The sequence below is a fragment of the Achroia grisella genome, unplaced genomic scaffold (assembly GCF_030625045.1).
Source record: "Achroia grisella isolate CSIRO2021 unplaced genomic scaffold, CSIRO_AGI_Agris_v1 utg413, whole genome shotgun sequence".
In the NCBI taxonomy this organism is placed as follows: domain Eukaryota; kingdom Metazoa; phylum Arthropoda; class Insecta; order Lepidoptera; family Pyralidae; genus Achroia; species Achroia grisella.
This window is the reverse complement of record NW_026712846.1, coordinates 1,726,873-1,744,796: the sequence shown is the minus strand read 5'-3', so window position 1 is coordinate 1,744,796 and position 17,924 is coordinate 1,726,873. Positions and strand designations below refer to the sequence as shown.

The 17,924-nt window shown below is 32.1% G+C and overlaps 1 protein-coding gene across 1 annotated transcript in view; it reads left to right on the top strand.

Moving 5' to 3' along the window:
• Positions 1-17,924, top strand: part of LOC131844779 (tyrosine kinase receptor Cad96Ca) — a 37,831-nt gene that overhangs the window by 11,861 nt on the left and 8,046 nt on the right. Inside the window, exons 2-5 of the mRNA XM_059193739.1 lie at positions 10,417-10,646; positions 11,138-11,653; positions 11,959-12,066; positions 17,407-17,545. Of these exons, the coding sequence (XP_059049722.1) occupies positions 10,417-10,646; positions 11,138-11,653; positions 11,959-12,066; positions 17,407-17,545 (993 nt within the window). The remainder of the gene's footprint in view (positions 1-10,416; positions 10,647-11,137; positions 11,654-11,958; positions 12,067-17,406; positions 17,546-17,924) is intronic.

Genomic DNA, 17,924 nt, shown 5'->3' with positions numbered 1-17,924 from the left:
CATATTATAACTTCGCAAAAAACATTACTGAATCCATTCAATAGTATATACTATACTATCGAATGGATTATATATACTATTCTAATAAAAGGTTACATAACAGGTATATAATCTAAAATACATAAGTGCCTATTACATTGTACGTAAAATAATATGTATTAAAAAGGTGATACTAAAATTAATATAATAATAATAATAGGACTATCTCTATTTATTGAATTATACCCATTACGCAATTAAACACAATATCCCAACATTATTTAATTATCTCTCATAGTAACTACTAGGATTATTCTAATTTCTAATTTCAAGTGTATACTTGATTTATTTGATACACTTATTTTGCATCAAAACTGGGTAACGCTTATTGAAATTATTAATTATTAAATGAAATATTTTAGATTTAAACATTCTAGATTGATGTACTTCAAACTAAAATTTAACGTTCAATATTAAATATAATGTAGACACATAATTGATAATGAAACGGTAATTAAAAAACACTTGTGTGGGCAATAAAGATAATAGAATACAACCATTAATGGGAACATAAAACACTTGAAAGAACTTCATATAAACGTGAAATTAGATAATAAATTTATTAAAAATTTAGTCATGCTGTTCAAATATTTAAGTTTATGTTGTTCTTAACCTTGTTTGAAACATCTTGTATCGGGTTAGGTGTTATTTTTGGTTCATTTGGATCAACTGCGACAGTCGCAGTCAGCTTGCCGAATAGTCATCTTCTAAGGCTTCCAAGCTATATCCGAACTATATTTAATACCTAATGATGCCGCAATCGCAAAATGAGTGTATCAGTAATGGTCGGAATTTGGTCACCAATATAAATGGTTGCAAAATTCACATCAAATAGATTTGAAGAATGCGTATAAAATTTATAAACAGCTGAAGTGGACGTGGATAGGTCACATTATAAGAGAAGAGCCACATTAGAAGAGAATTATAAGAGAAATGGACAAGAATAATGGAATGGTATCCACGAGACGGCAGAAGAAGTAGAGGTAGAGAGAATATAAGATGCGGAGATGATTTTAGGAAAATATGTAGCCAGATATAATAGTTCAGTATGGACTGGTAAAGCAAAGTGCAGGACAGAATATAAATCTTTAGCTGATGCCTATGTCGGAAGACAAGCTGTACCGTTTATCGATTAGTTATATTTTATATAATATTATAATAACCATATGTAAAACATAGCAATGAAGGATTTTTATTTTATTTTATTCAGAGATGGTTGTAACGCTTCAATTAACATTGTCAGTTTAAACTCTTTAAACATTGGCAGAATTAAACAAAACAAAATAAATCCATTAAGTAACCAGTTCCAAACATTTAACGATCGTGTTGACAGCGTCGGTGGTCTAGCGGACTAGCACACCGCTTTACCTACTTCCGATGGTCGTGGGTTCGATTCCTCGCATGGCACCAACATTTATATTCATGACTATGATTGTGAGTATCAGTCTGGCTGTTTTCTTCTTTTAGATTGCGTTGTGTGAAGTGTCCTGAAATATTATATGTATATTATTATTATGTAGCACTATGGTGGCGATTTAACGACAGGACGTATGATAGTTTCAAATTCTAGTATCACAGAAGAATTTAATATCCATACACAAAGTTACAATAGAGCCAAAACCGCATAATTCTTTGAAAATCATTGGAATTCTGCAACTGACGTAGTAATTCCATTCATGTATGTTTCACAATAAACCGCTTTTATCCAGTGTTCGGCGGAATTTTAGTAATACTTCAAACAATATCGTAAAAATCTCGGCTTGATGCGCCACATTGTTGAGTCTTATGTCTTTTATAGAGCGCTGTAGTCTAGTGATTTAATACCCGACTTATGGTCATGAGTAAGAATCTTGCTGACAGCAAAAATATTTGTGTACTATTGTATATATTTCTAACTAGCTGTTACCCCTACTTAATCCGCATAAATTTAAAATAAATCAAAATTTTAAAGTGGTTGTAGCCTAAGTTAAACCTTATAACACTAGCTACGAGTCAACTTTCTGTGAAAATCGGTTCATCCGTTTCAGAGATATGCAAGCACATATAGATAGATAAAAAATTTAAAATAAATTATTTGATATAAGTATTGTGTATCACTTGCATTAATTGCAAAACTGTAAATTTGAAATTATAGATATACTGATAGATATTCCAATTTTATTTATTTGTATAGATTGACTTTCCGGTGATGGAAACACCGATGTTAAATTAATATTAATAACACATAATTCAAACATAACAAGCTAAATATAGAGTTATATTATGTTGCGTTCACCACGATATCGATAGTGGACAATGCATAACTACCCCTATCTGGGATCAGACCGAGCAAGTGTAGGTAAAGTAGCAACCTATGTGTATATTCCAAAGAAAGACCTATGTAATACTCCAATTTCCCAAAATGATACTAAAACTCTAATTTACAATAATTTCTGTCTGGGGATTGTACAATTACTTGTTAGAACATTATCATGTCGCTATAATATAGGTTTTTGGATATAATATAAACTTGATGAATCCAATAAAGTTTTTATGAAACGGTTTCACATAAAAACGTTGATTCCCATAACGTCGTTATAAAATGAGGTATAAAGTCAGTATTAACAACCTTTATTATTCGGAATACAAATTGAACTGTTAGCAGATGAAAAATTGTTAACTGATAGGCTTGTTAGGCTATAGCACATTTTCTATTAACTAGCACTTCATCCCAGCTTCGCATGCATGCACTGCAAATCCTTATATTTATCGGCTTGTTCTATACTATAACGCGCAAGTATCTATATATAATATATAACTCAAAGGTAACTGACGTAGTGATCTATCAACGCACAGCCCAAACCACTGGACGGATCCGGCTGAAATTTGGCATGCAGGTAGATGTTATGACGTAGGCATCCGGTAAGAAAGGATTTTGATAAATACCACCCCTAAGATAAATTAACTCAAGCAAAGCCGCGGACAAAAGCTGGTTATACATATAGACCTTGAAATAGAATTGAATAGAAAATCCTTTAATCAAATAAACTTAATTTAAGCACTTTTGAATAGTCATAGTTATTACTTTTTTAATCTATCGCTCATTCGGATGGCTGCCTTATCACAAGAAGAAACCATCCTCTTGAATCACTCTATCTATTGCTGCAAACTAAATTTAAATTCGTTGCGTAATTTAAAAGATATAAGCGAGCAGTTCGCGCCTTATTTTATACTAGGTAAAGGAAAAGATAGTAGAAAAAAGGTAGAGATTATGAAATGGCTTTTTTTATGTAAGTGGTAGGTATGGTAAACTAGTTGACGGCCCATCAGCAAATGTCACCTATACATACTCGAACAGCACTACAGCTTTACATCATCATGTGACGCCCCTTGTACTCCTAATGTGTTGCCGATCTGGAGGACTAATATGTTATGCCTTCATACCTTGTATTTTCACTGCCATCCCCATTTTTGTGTTGAGCTAGAATCAAACTCGCGACCATCGAAAGCAAGACAATGTGCTAAAAAACCCGTCGGACCAATACCCTATTGACTGATCATTGACAAGAACAAAATCAGTATTCAGTATAATCCAAATATATCAGGCCGTGTCACTTCGTATTGTCCTTGACGAGTGAATGGAACCCCCTTACGGTACACGGATGCTCGGTCTTGACACGTTCCATGTACGGCCCAGATATCATCGAATCGATGAACATTATCCCATGGAAATATATATATTGCAGTGTTTTTTTAATTATAATTTGCCTAATAATGACTATATTATGATGAATGTATTAAAAACGAACTTTATTGCAACGCAGTAGGTACTAGTTAAACATCCACAGACCAATTTCAAATGCTTAACAGTGAGGATATTACAATAGTTTTCGAAATCTTGATGTCAACAACGATAACTAGTAAGCATAACTTAATTTTCTAATTTTGGTGCATAAGTAATTGCGTTGATGCTATTATATGTTGTATAAGTTCTTCGAAAATGCGGTCTCGTTTTGGCATTGTAAATTAGAAAGGGAGAGACGATTCCTCGCTTAAATAAACACGGAACGTTCGAGCGGCCAGCCAGGTGAAAGTTTGAACCTGGCACTTTCACTCGCAGAATAACCTTGGGTTACGATTCAAATACGTAATATTACATTATTGTTTATGTATTCATTTCGGGTATTTTGTAACATAAAATCATTTTCACGGGAATTTTGATTTTAGCTATTTTGCTTTTATTTAGAAATATTCGTACGGTTATGATATCAAAATTTATAATACCCAGAACGAAGAGCCTTCACTTTTTTTTTAAAGAAATATCAGGTACATTCTTTTATACAGGTTTAGTACAAGCAACACTTGTAAATAAGGAAAGAAAGAAGTTCTCTTCTCTAAAAGAGCAAAGAGGATAAATATATTTTTAAATCTTCATACAAACAGCGCGTTTACATGATCATATTAATATGAAGTTTATATAAATATGTTTAGTCTGTCCTAAACATATTTTTATCTAACGATTTTTATAATTATGTTGATTATATTATATTAATTTTGTCAATTATAGGATAGTAAAACAGTTATTCATCTACATATACAATAAACGAATGTATTCTAAATGCCTAGGAGGTAAAGTTTACTTTATATATATATTTAAGTACTTACTTATCTAAAATACACAGATGTGGATAAAGCTATTAAGTTAGTATTTAGATAAGATATTACACTATTCCAAGTTATCACCGCCTTTACGGTTAACAGTTTCAAAGTTTTGCAAACCACATAACCAATTCATTTAATTTCAACTTTATGGCTCCTGGAATAAGGTCTTCGGTCACTGTCATGTTTAACTAAGCATTTTATGTAACCATTGATTAAATCCCACCGTAAGCCGACCACCATTTGCACAGAACATTAATTTTTAGACGGCGAGCACTTTATAGATAATACCATCTCACGATTCGCCGCAAATTATTTTTTTTATCTACATTTTTAGGGGGACTCCTGAGAAAAATGTGGTTGTTCTTTTGCCTATTACAAATTCTAAGTACTTAAAAATTTAATCAAAACAATCCCAGTTGATCGAACTTTATCACAATATAAATAGTTTGATTTTTACTTTTACGTATTTTATACTGATAGGTCTTTTTTTCTTTTTAACAAGGGGCTAATATTGCCTATTATGCCACTCACAAACAGAAACCGGATAGGATAATGAAAAGGAACATGGTAAATTTTGGAATTACTCGGAATCCGTGATCAGTTTTAAAGATATGTATCATATAAAGATTAACCACTAATATTGAATCAAATAAGCTTATTTTTAAACACCCATTATAATACCAGCTTCAATTTTATATAATTTTCAAACAATTTTTATAATCGATTTGTAAATACTACAAAAGTAAAGACATATCAGGGTATACAGTTATGAGAGTGGCCCGTCGCGTGAATTTATATAATCTATGGCGCAATATTTAGGCGGGAAATTTAAAAAAAGAACACTTCGTGCACTACTTTCTCCAAGACAGGCAGACTCTTGTTCTGTGATCTTGTGTAAATGTGAAAATTTTACAAACAATACACTATTTAAGATACTAAAATCCGTTTGTTAATATTGTCTCTAACAAATCAATTCAAAGAACATTTATTACCGTAGATCTGTTTATTATACACATTTATGGTAAGTACCATTTAACGTTCATCGGTTCGAAATATAGTTTGAGCAGAAAATAATTGAATGTCTTTTCAATAATAATTCACTAATGCCTAAATATTTTCTATATAAGATGATATTTATTACATACAGCTTATATCAATAACAGACAACAGCTTCTTACAGCAATTGTTTGTTATAGTAATGTTACAATAAAAAGTTATTTTTATTGATACTTATAAATCCATGCAGTATTTTTGAGAAGTAAATAAATTATTATTATTAGTATTCACAAAAATACATATATTAAAAAGAAACAATTAAATCTGCAACTGTATTCCGAATAGATAAAGCACTACAAGCAGCACTCGTTCACGAGCATGACTACACTTTTGTTGTAGATATCACCATTTATACCCTATAAATATATATATATATATACTTCTCCTTTGTCAGTTCCACAAGACTGAGGGTCATGACCACCAGGAATGCTCCTTCCAACCAAAACTCTCCAGGCATTTCTATCTTGTGCTAAGTCGACCGCCGACTGTATATTTACCATATTCAAAATATGGAAATGTAGGAAAAAAACAGCCTCACAGACAGATATTATAACATCTCAGACGCGCTCAGGGTCACTCTGACCGGTTTTTTGATCACTTGGTTTTAAACACAAGTTTCGTACATACCTTTTGATTGTACCGACATGTTAAACAGCGACCACAGGTCTTGGCCTTGTATACTCGACACCGCGGTGTATAAAACGTAACATTTATTTAATAATAATAATCCAACTATTTTACTATTGGCGTCAATGGTCTAGGAGTTTAAGCACACCGCCTTACTTCCGACTTACTTTGGTCGTGGATTCAAGTCCTCGTACGGTACAAACATTTATTCATGAGTTAATGATGATTTGATGGGACTTTTATTGGCAGGTAGCTGATATAATAAGGAGTAACTTAGGCTACTTTTATTTTAGAAAATAAAGTTGAATTCCAAGCGGAGAAGTCGCGGGAACAGCTAGTTTTTAAAGTATAATACACCGGCTTTGTTGTCACCTTATTTAATTTAAAACAATATCCCAAGAAATTGTTTCGCGATTTCCTAGAAGGTATTTCAATTGTATGTATAAATAAAGTAAATGTCGCGTATTATTATAAATGTATAAATGTCGCATATGATGAAATAAACTGATTGAAAAGGCTTTTGAAAACATTCATAATAATATACTTTACAAATAAGGCCTTTGAACTTTTTATTGAAGCGGACAATAACACTGAAAGAATTTTTTTAAATAAAAACAAATGTTTACAGTAAACAATTAGAGCCGTTGAGTTGTAAAAGTAACAAACAGATAGCCAAATAAATAGTAAACTCGTCGTCCTCTCTTCTGCTTACTATGCCAAATATTGTACATAACCTATGGAACATGTAACATTATAGAGAGCAATGGATAAATAAATAAACAAAAAAACACATTCCGCTGTCATAATGAATGGAGTTATGATACGTTAAAGACTGATTAAAAAATTACCGCTTGTGTTTCTTACCGCTTCTTTTCAATTGAAACAGTACAGCATGTTAGAACATTTGAACATAACATGTCAGGGAATCTACCGCTGTCTCTCGGATTAATTTGGTTTGTTATCGGTGTTTTCATCACTGGAAATGTAAAAAGAGACATTTTTTTTGGTGCTCAGATTCGAACTAACGACCTTTTAGTGTATGTCGGAGCAGTAGGCACTAGGACACGACACTCTCATGACATTTCCCTTTATTTTCCGGTTTCCATACGTCTTCGTCAGTCTTGACGCTTTGACTATGATGTATCGAAAACGGCCGCATGTTAAATTTCTCCAATAAATACAGAGCGGGACTAAGAACAAGTATTATAGTCAATATTGTAATCAATATTTATATTCAATTTTATTAAAAGCTACAACAGAAGCAGTATTTCGAGATTGACTTTGTACAGTTCAGTTGCAAAGCAAGCTGCTGGTAATACGGTCGCAAGCTGTATTTCAGAAAGGTGAGATAGGGCAGTGAAATTATAGGGTACAAAAACATGACACCTTAATCATCCGGAATGACAACACATTAGAAGCACCACAGGTCTCAGTTGACGTCGTAAAAAACAAAGGGTACCACATGTGTGACAATGTGATGTCCATGGTATGAGGTGCGTGCGGAACCATAAGCTGATTTCCAATCTATTAATGTAAAAAAAAAATCAATAACACTGATATTACAAACGGTCTCTCCCTCAATGTTATATATTTGGAAGTATAATTTTGTAATTTGAGTAGCAAACATGCTGATGATCCACCAGATAGGAAGCATAAACGATTACCTATATGTGTGAACAGCATTATAGATATCACGACATACTGTGTGCTACAACTAAATGTGGCTTATATAGTATCTAAGCTGTTTCTCAGCTGAAACAGGCGAGGCAAAGACGCTCACGCGGACGACTTTTACAAAGTCTAAATACATTGGTACTCGTAGCTGCTGTTATTTTATTTTATTGTAGACAATCAGGCAATATATATTAGCTGATCTGCGTAACTTCGCATCACACTTACATCATATTTATCATTATATTTCGCCTAGTTTACATAATATCTTCTTAAATGATAGCCCATGTGTTATTTTGATGTAAAAACTACATTTCCTACTGTAAAGTTTCATAAAAATTCGTTCAGTAGTTTTGTGTGAAAAGAGTGACAGACATCCATCCACTAACTTTCATGTTTATAATATTAGTATGTAAGTTTATGATTATTAACTTTTTTTGTAGTTACTGTCTTTGTATATGACGTATTTGTGAACTTGACAATAAAATTAGCGAAGTACGAACAGTACTCACGCTTCTAAGGTTACAATTGGATTTTGTGTATATTTTTATCTTATTTTACTTTTTCCAAACGTCTTGCAAACGTAGGAGGTTTCCAATTTGACTAATGATTAACGTGTCACGTTATTTTTATGTGTACTTTTACTTCCGTAATTGTTTTATATTTTTTGTTAAAGTTAGAATAGGTTTTTTTACATTCTCTTAAATACTTTTGACGTTAAAAAATGTGAAAAGTAGATATATTTTGGTGTAGACAATAGTATATATTAAATGTAACAAAAAAACTGAATTTGACCTTTAAATAGTTACTAGACACAAATAGAATTGGGTCAATTGTGAACCGGGTCAACACTTCCGTGCAGCCAGCACATTAAAATAGCCTGAAGAAAACCAAACAGACCGTTTCCAACTTGCAGTTTGGATTACTTTGGAGGATTCTTTGTTTATTTATTGCACCAAGAGTCTAGATAATTAAGAGAGTGGTTGTAATTACAAATTTAAATCTGAAACAGACACTAGAGTTACTCACCAAGGTAAATGAATCTAAGCGCAGAATATCACTATCTAATCGCAAATTATAGTGCCTGTACTAGCTTATTTTCTTTTATTCATGAATATTTTTTAAAAGTTAAATGCCCTGAATTTTTAGGCTTACTGTTCTATGCCTAAAAATACACTATTCGATATGGAGTTATACAACTGCATGCGCTGACAGTGGCTATAGGCTGGCAGTGCATCAGTGGATGATGATAGGATGAGGGTGTAGTCAGGCCAGTTAATCATCATGAATTCGGACAGAAATTAAGAACAATGGATTTGGCGAAGCGATCACGTGGATGACGACCTGACATGGTACATTGCTAGCAATGGAAACACTAGATTCTAAATTCGAATGCGTATATGTTATAAGTTGATACTTTTAGTAATTCTGAATATCGTTTGCAACTTTCATGTACTGTCTAAGAAAAGATGTTTAAAAAATCTCTCCGATTCGCACGAGCAATGCCACAGGAAATGGCTAGTATTAATCACTTTGACCAATTGTTATGCTTAGTGACCCGTGCTATTATTGATGATCGACATAGTCGATTAAATATTCCGAATAGAAAATAAAATCATCTTTATTTCAATACACAGAGGTCATAAGCACTTAATTTACATAAGCACTTTTGGTAATTTGTAATTATGAAAGTTAACAAGCGGTTAAATCAACCCCTAAAGAGTTAAATGGAGTGAACAAATTCATAGGTAATGTCTATGTTACAATAAGATTTCAAAATGCAAATTTTCCCAGCAGTATAATCTGTAAAATGTATTTTTTTTTCTAATGTCATCCAACTTGCAGAGCATCAATATTTTTTTACTGTAAAGAAATCTATTGTGCAGATACTAGATTAAAGAATAATAGTATTCTTTAGGCATTCAAATATATACATTAGTCATATATAAGATTAAAATATTTTATTACAGCTTTGCTATTGATCTTAGCGTGATGTTATATAACAAAAACCCTTTATTGATAAATGGGCTGTCCAATACTAAAATAATTTTTAACATCGCATTAGTAGTACCGCAGATTACCCCAAATATCACAAACTTCATTCCTCTTCATAATATAATATGTAAAATCTCGTGTCACATTGTTTGTTGTCAAACTCCTCCACAACGGTTTAAAGGATTTTTATTAAATTTTTGGTTTGTATTTGAGAATAGGTCGTAGGCTATTTTTAATTCCCCTATGTAATAATGGTGACTTCATCCAGAAATAATACATATGATATAACAAGTTTGCCAAGTCAGGTAGTATTAATCTAGATTTCGTAAAGTAACAACAAGAGACATCCATATTTTGTAAAATTAAACTTAAGGTATTTATTTACAGTATCCACACAATTGCCGTTGGGGTTCAATCTGCCACCTATCATCCACGTCGACCGCAACTGGTATGTGGCGTCCACAGACCCCATCGGCTCGGTTGTGACCAGGGTGCACAGGGAGAAGACAGGAAACCACAATACTACCTTCGGGTTGGAGAGCTCAGGTGCACCGGCACCATTTGCTATCAACCCTCAAACTGGAGTTGTGACGATTAACGATACACTTATCGATAAGGTATTATAATATATTTACTGATTTGTTAGATATATTGGTTACTTATTGACATCAATGAATACACAGACAATATCTCATTAACAATATAGTATAATTTTATAGAAAAATCAAATTCAACACATACATTTTCTGTAGGGTTTTCTATTACTTTTTATTTTTACTTTCGATGATTATTTCGTATACACAAAGTTTAATAATCTAAGGTGTTAAATATGGGACTATTTAACTCTCTAGATTATTTCTCGAGATAAAAGCCAAAGATAGCCGTAGTAATGTTTATGTCAAATTCGTTAAAATTTATTAAGATCTAATTGTTTAGTTGTTAAAGGTAACACTAACAATAACTGACAGACGATTTTGCATTTATAAAAATATATTAGATATTCTTTTATCTGTCTCACTTTTTAGTTCTAATGTTTGTTGAGCTGTCTGTTTATCAATAGAATAGAAACACATCTTTTATGTTTATTTGATCACGTATTTATTTTCAGGAAAATCGTTCATACTCCCTTTGGGTGACAGCAGCAGATGATGGCTCCATACCACAGAAGACAGAAGTGTTAGCAACAGTGACCGATCCCTCCGGACGTAGACCCAATTCACCACACCCGCCACCATTCCCTGCATTATCACCCAACTATCCCGCACCACCGTTCCACCACACCACCATACCACTCCAACCAAAGTTTACAAGAATACCACAGAGCACCACCAAAGCAACTGAAAAGTTTATCGACGATGTCACAGTACCTGATACAACATTAGTCACAACTCTTAGTCCACTTAGAACCACATACGATACTCCTACCGAGAGTAATATAGATCTATCAAAGAATAACAGCATTGCTGATTCTTCAGCTGATGAACCATCTCCCAATAATGATATTACATTAACAGTTATACCGTTTATTGCGATAGTTTGCTTGGTGATAATTGTGGCTGTGGTCATATTCTTTATAAGAAAGAGAAATAGTTCAAACAAATCATCTGGAAAGAAGGACGACATGGTTAGTAGTCTATTGCCTACACACTGTTAGTGGGGCATTTAATCAAAACTTTAGAATGCTTTATTTCATGTTAGCAAGATTTTTTACCACAACGGACTAATTATGACTAGTATTCAGTACTACTATTAATTTTATTATACCTACTTACAATATATAAGTAATATTTTATTATGAACATAATAATAATAATCTAATCCTTTATGTTTATATGTTACATTATATACACGATTGTTCTAATAGAAATTAAAATTAATTACACCATTTCCTTCAAATATATTAAATAACGAGACCCCTGTCATCCACAGTGCAAGGACGCAAGTGGTATTGTCCTACAAGATTCGTCTGTAAACTTGTGGAATCGTCCTCGAACTTACTCCAACCGTTACGAGTCCTGGGACAACAATCATTTGCAGGTCAGTCGATGACCTTCCAACATTGATAATTTTCAAAACATCATCCACATTGTAATTATAATCTGCTTTGAATCACTCATGGCCTGGGATTTCATAAAGTTTTATACATGTGCTTGAAATTCTCGTTTCTAACATATTTTGTCGTTATCATTATCTTTAAACTAATTAAAGTGAACAATACAAATGCCTTGTCTAAATTCCGTGATAGAATATAACCTTGCTACTCGGCATGCAAACATTTCATCATAACAAGTAAATTGCTCAAAACGATGCAAACTTTTAATTGCTGGAATCTCCGAAATGTCAACCGAATGTTGATTAAATTAAATGTTACCTCAATATAACTTTCTGTAAACAGGAACACAATAGATAATGTTTTGTTCATTTGGATATTTACAGTGAATTTAATTTACGTTTTATGGTAGATATTGATAATGGATGTTAGTAGACGTAAACAGGGAGGGACACCGAATTTATTTCTATATATAAATATATTTACCGAAATTATTATGTAAGAAATGATAATAAGATAGAATGCTCAATATATTAGCATGATTCAGACCGAGATTGATTTTTTAAAAAGTCGTCTGTATGGGTACCTTAAAGTATTCAATGTATTATAGCTAATATTAAAGTTACCTTCGTAAGCTATGTTTCGTTTGAATGAACATGGAAAGGCAGTACTATTTTATGAAATTGGTAAATAAACAAACTGACGGTCTACATGATGGAAAACGATAATAGTCGTTTATAGTATATATATGGACAGCACTACGAACATACATATGACATCAGCGATATAGTATAGCGAACTCATGCTTTGCCATTCACAGGCGACCTCATGTCTCTCATTCATTATCTACTACATAAATATAGCTTACAAAGCAAGCTGCTGATGAATTAGGTGAGCCCGAGATACGCACGCTGTCAACTTTTTACAGTAGACTGTAAAAAGTTGACAGCGTGCGTATCTACTAAAGTTAGAATGCCACTCCAATTATTTAAACAAAAACGGTAATGGAATAAGAGAAGACATTCCACATTTCCACGAATACTGTCTGCGTGAGTCTAGGTACACAATTAAGACGTTTTAGTAACTCGAGGTCCCTTTTGATTATAATACAGTATAATTTAATAATTTCAGATACGTCAAATTAATTATAATTAGTCGAATGATACCCTTGTCACTATATTGAAATATCTCTACGTCATAGTCTATACATATAACAAAATAGTACCTGTTGTCGGTAGGTACTGGTTTTAATAGATATATTTTCTTTATAATTTGACATAAAACGAATACATACAAGATAAAATTCAGTCCTCGAGTTTCAGTTTCCCATAATAGTACCTAACTTCTGTGTGTAAATGGAAGATGGGAAAAAATATTATTGGAGGATATTTTTGAAGAAATTATTATCAACATTATTACGTCACCAAAAACAATTATTGTTATTTTTTTTATAATAATGATAATGTTTTGGACAAATCACACATATAGTCCCAAGCTAAGCAAAACTTGTGTTATAGGTACTAGACTACTGATAAATATATTTAGATTTTATTAAATACGTACATAATATGCATAGTACCCAGATGGATACAAATAATCATAGTTATAAATAGAAATGTTTGTACCATGCGAGGACTCGAACCCGCGTCCATGTGAAGTAAAACGTTGTTTTAAACCGTGTCAAATTTTATGTGGCATGTGTGTTTGTACGTTTTGAAACGGCTTAACTGATTTGTCTGTAATTTTTCACTAATCATAAAATCAAGTGTACGAAGTCGTGGGCTTAGGTTGATATATGAATATAATTGCAAATGTAAAATAATTTCATATTATACGAAAGCCTAACATTGAATCTAATCGCCCCACAATGACTTGCTTTCGAAACGTTCTCAAAACTCAATTATAATTGACAAATAAAAGAAATTGAACTAGAAATTATCGCAAATAAAATTGATATACATTCCATAAAATTTAACTAGGCTATTGACGAATTGTTTATATTATTGTCACCCATATACCAGAATACTTAGTCAATCAATTAAATAAACAGTTTCTACAAACAGTTGTATTGCGTTTTGAAATCAAAGTTTAACGATTACCCTTTAATAATGAGGTCATAATAAGATTAGTTGATTTCATTTAATGGTATATTATAAGAATGCATGTCATAAAGACAGAGGAAGGCTGAAAAAGAAATGGATGGGACTGTGTGAAAGATGACGAGATGACTGCAAACAGGGATGAATGGAAAAAAAACATATTACACCGAGCACAAATGAATGGGATAAGGAAGAAGAGATGATGATGATACCTTATAAGAACTATGCTTGCATGCTAATTATATACTAGGAAATAACCTTAACATTTTAGGATCCGCATTGAACTATAAATACTCACTACCGGGTACCATACACAAGTACATACAAGTATTGCTACATATATTTTCGAAAATTATGAGACAGTGATTGTCAGTAATAGGGTAAATTTTATTCTTACTAATATTATAAACGCGAAAATTTGTGAGTATGGATTGATAGATGGTTGGATGAATGTTTGTTACTCTTTCACGAAAAATCTACTGAACAGATTTTGATGAAACTTCACAGTAATATAGCTTATGAATCAGAATAACACGGGCTATAAATGTCATGCGGGTGAAACAGCAAGCACAGCTGTATCATATTAAAATAAATGACGAAGAATTATTATAAAGAGCAAATGTACTCCATTGTTATTATTGTCTTATTTAGCTTATTTTGAAATCAATTACTACGATTGGTTTCAATTATTTTTTAATTATCACCGATATGATGTCCAAATAAAATGTGACAGCTACTAGTAGTCAATTTAATTATAACAATTTACACTAACAATCTATCAATTAAACTATTTTGTCCACAAATTGAAATTACATGTGAATTTTGGGTAGAAAACATCCAGGTTTGAAGGTATGAACCTGGGTCACAAATTGTTGAGAGAAAGGATTTCTGTTTTTAAATATGTTATACAATTACACTACTTAAGCGCTATGTAATACCATATTTAAAGATTAAAATATACTAAATTTTATAAATTGAAAAAAGTGTACCGGTAGTAGAATTTATAGCTAATTCTCAACTGAAGTAGCTATCTGAACTGGACAGTAGGGATAGTGATAAAAAATTATAACGTGCATAAGATATGTATATAAAAGAAAAGAAAGAAAGTACTATATTTTATATACTTAAAATATACAACAAAAAGAAGTTATTAAATATAATTTGGATCATAAATTGTGGTACCAAATAGCATGTCTCCATCCGCCATTTGCCGTGACGAGGTGCCATGGCGCTGGTATTCTACGGATACCTATATATATATATAAACATAATTGTATATACATATAATAATAATATACATACATACATAAATCTAAACGCTATATGAATAAATATATAACCTGGGACACAATGCCATCCAGTCCGACGGTAATCCTTTGCTTACCGTGTTACCAGACAACTGATATAAATACCTAGTTTCTTTTTTGTGAATACATACATAATATACACATTTTGTATCGGTCTGGGTGTTTTCTACCCAGACCGATACAAAAAATCATACTCAAGAATACAAATGTTTACACCGTGCTAGGAATAGAACCCGAGACCATAGGAAATAAAGCGACGTGCTAAACCGCTAGACTACCGAGGCAATATGAATAAATGTTTTTAATTTTGAGTTAACTGGGTCTAACAAACCCAACAGCGGTTTAGCAATTGTTAATCTGATACTCCTGTTTCGCTAATGCTAATTAACAGATTCTAATTAGGTATATTCAAAGGTCTGTTATTATCAATATATAGCAATATCATATTCACCTACAATTAATTTAGCTCATTGTTCATTAGAATTAACTACCATTTACATCAGGTGTGTTTGTTCTAGAACCCACAACTGAATTTACGTAATATGATGTAGGTTACATCATCCACTAATCACTCATATTCAACTGTTATACATGTTCTTAATATTATACTATACAGGGTGGAAGGAACAGTTGGTCAAAACGAAAACTGCTGATTTAAATGAATTGTCTGAATCAGATAGCATATTATTTGTTCACAGGAACCACATCCATATAATTATGACTCTTAGAATTAGCCGCGCATAGTTTTTGAAATTTTACAACATACTATATCCATACGACGCGGTATATATACCTTTATATTACGTAGTTTTTACTCCCTATATAATTTAAATAACTATTGTAAACATCCCCAAGAATATTCAATAATCCCAAATCAATAACCATATACCAAAGAAATATTTAACTACTTTTAATGATTAGATATTTGACGTATAGAAATCTTAACATTTCATTAAAATAAAAGGAAATCCACAAAGTAATTGCAGAAAGCCGTAGCGGTTTGCTCACCCGGTAACCGTACGTTACGAGTACGAGTATATCTAACTTTTCAACTGTAGCGGGATTGTTTCTCCGAAAATACAAACATTCATATTCATTAAAACAATAGTGTAATATATATCATATGTAGTTAGTACTTAGATAATGAGATATTCTTTACATATTGTTGAAATCCGGTATGTAACCGCATTAGATGTATGCAATAGGTAAGTCAAAAGGCAATATTTTGTTCGGGTAAAGAAATCACTAGTATATAATTTAATATATTATGTATTAATAAAACAATTCGCACATCACTATCTAGTTCTAAGCTAAGCAGAGCTTGTGTCATGGGTATTATATTTTTAAGATTATATATATTAAATATAATACTTACATAATATATGTAGACCGATACAAACCATCGTACTCTGAAATACAAATGTTCGTACCGTGCGAAAGTAAACAAAGACACAGACAAATCTAGAATGATAAACTAACATAAATAATCTCTGTAAAACATTTTTTTTTATTAACATGGAAGACCACTTATTTATATAATTTTTATATCTCTTTTTAACTTTATTGTTCAATAATTTCAGTTCAGGTAATCTAAACTAATGGACTAATTTTACATTTTTATTTATTTATACAGGTATTCTATATTATATATCTCTGTACCTGAAAATGTAGGCTCTAGATTTCAAATATTTAAAATTGAAAAAAGAAACAATTAAGAAGTCCTTTTCTGGTAAAAAATCTGTGCATTATTTCTAACATGTCTTTGCGAATATTTCTATGAAATTTCACTGTATTTGATTGTTGAAGGTAAAAAGCGGTAGAGACCATAATTCTTCGTTAACTATATTCATATTTACATATTCTAGATATATAATATCATGCAATTGAGAACAGTCAAGATATTTTATTGTTATTATTTCAGCTTTCGGAAGAGACGACCATTACGAAAGAAGAACCTCCTGATGAATGGGAATTTCCTCGACACCGATTGAGGATTTTCAATATAGTTGGAGAGGGTGCGTTCGGGCAGGTCTGGCGAGCCCAAGCCATCGATATTGATGGTAAGATTTTATTTTATAAATTCTCCCATAACTTGTGGAGTCTGAGCCTTTTTTTCTTGTAACACTGCTATCTATATAGATCTATTGTGCTCGCCCTTATTCAAAGGCTGACTGCCAACGTTTACCAAACCTCAGGCTGACGGCGCCGGCGTCATCTATGATTAACAAATCAGATAACAACAATAAGATTTCCATATAGCGCCATCTAATATTTGATCAACGAACTAATTAATACAATGATAGCTGGCGTATAGAAACTATTTATAAAATTAATTCCCTTTATTTTCGTCCCTTTCCCTATAAATTTCGTCCTTTTCGGGGTATTTTTCTCAACTTTCATTAGCCTATATGTTGGCCATTTAATAACATTTTCTGTGAT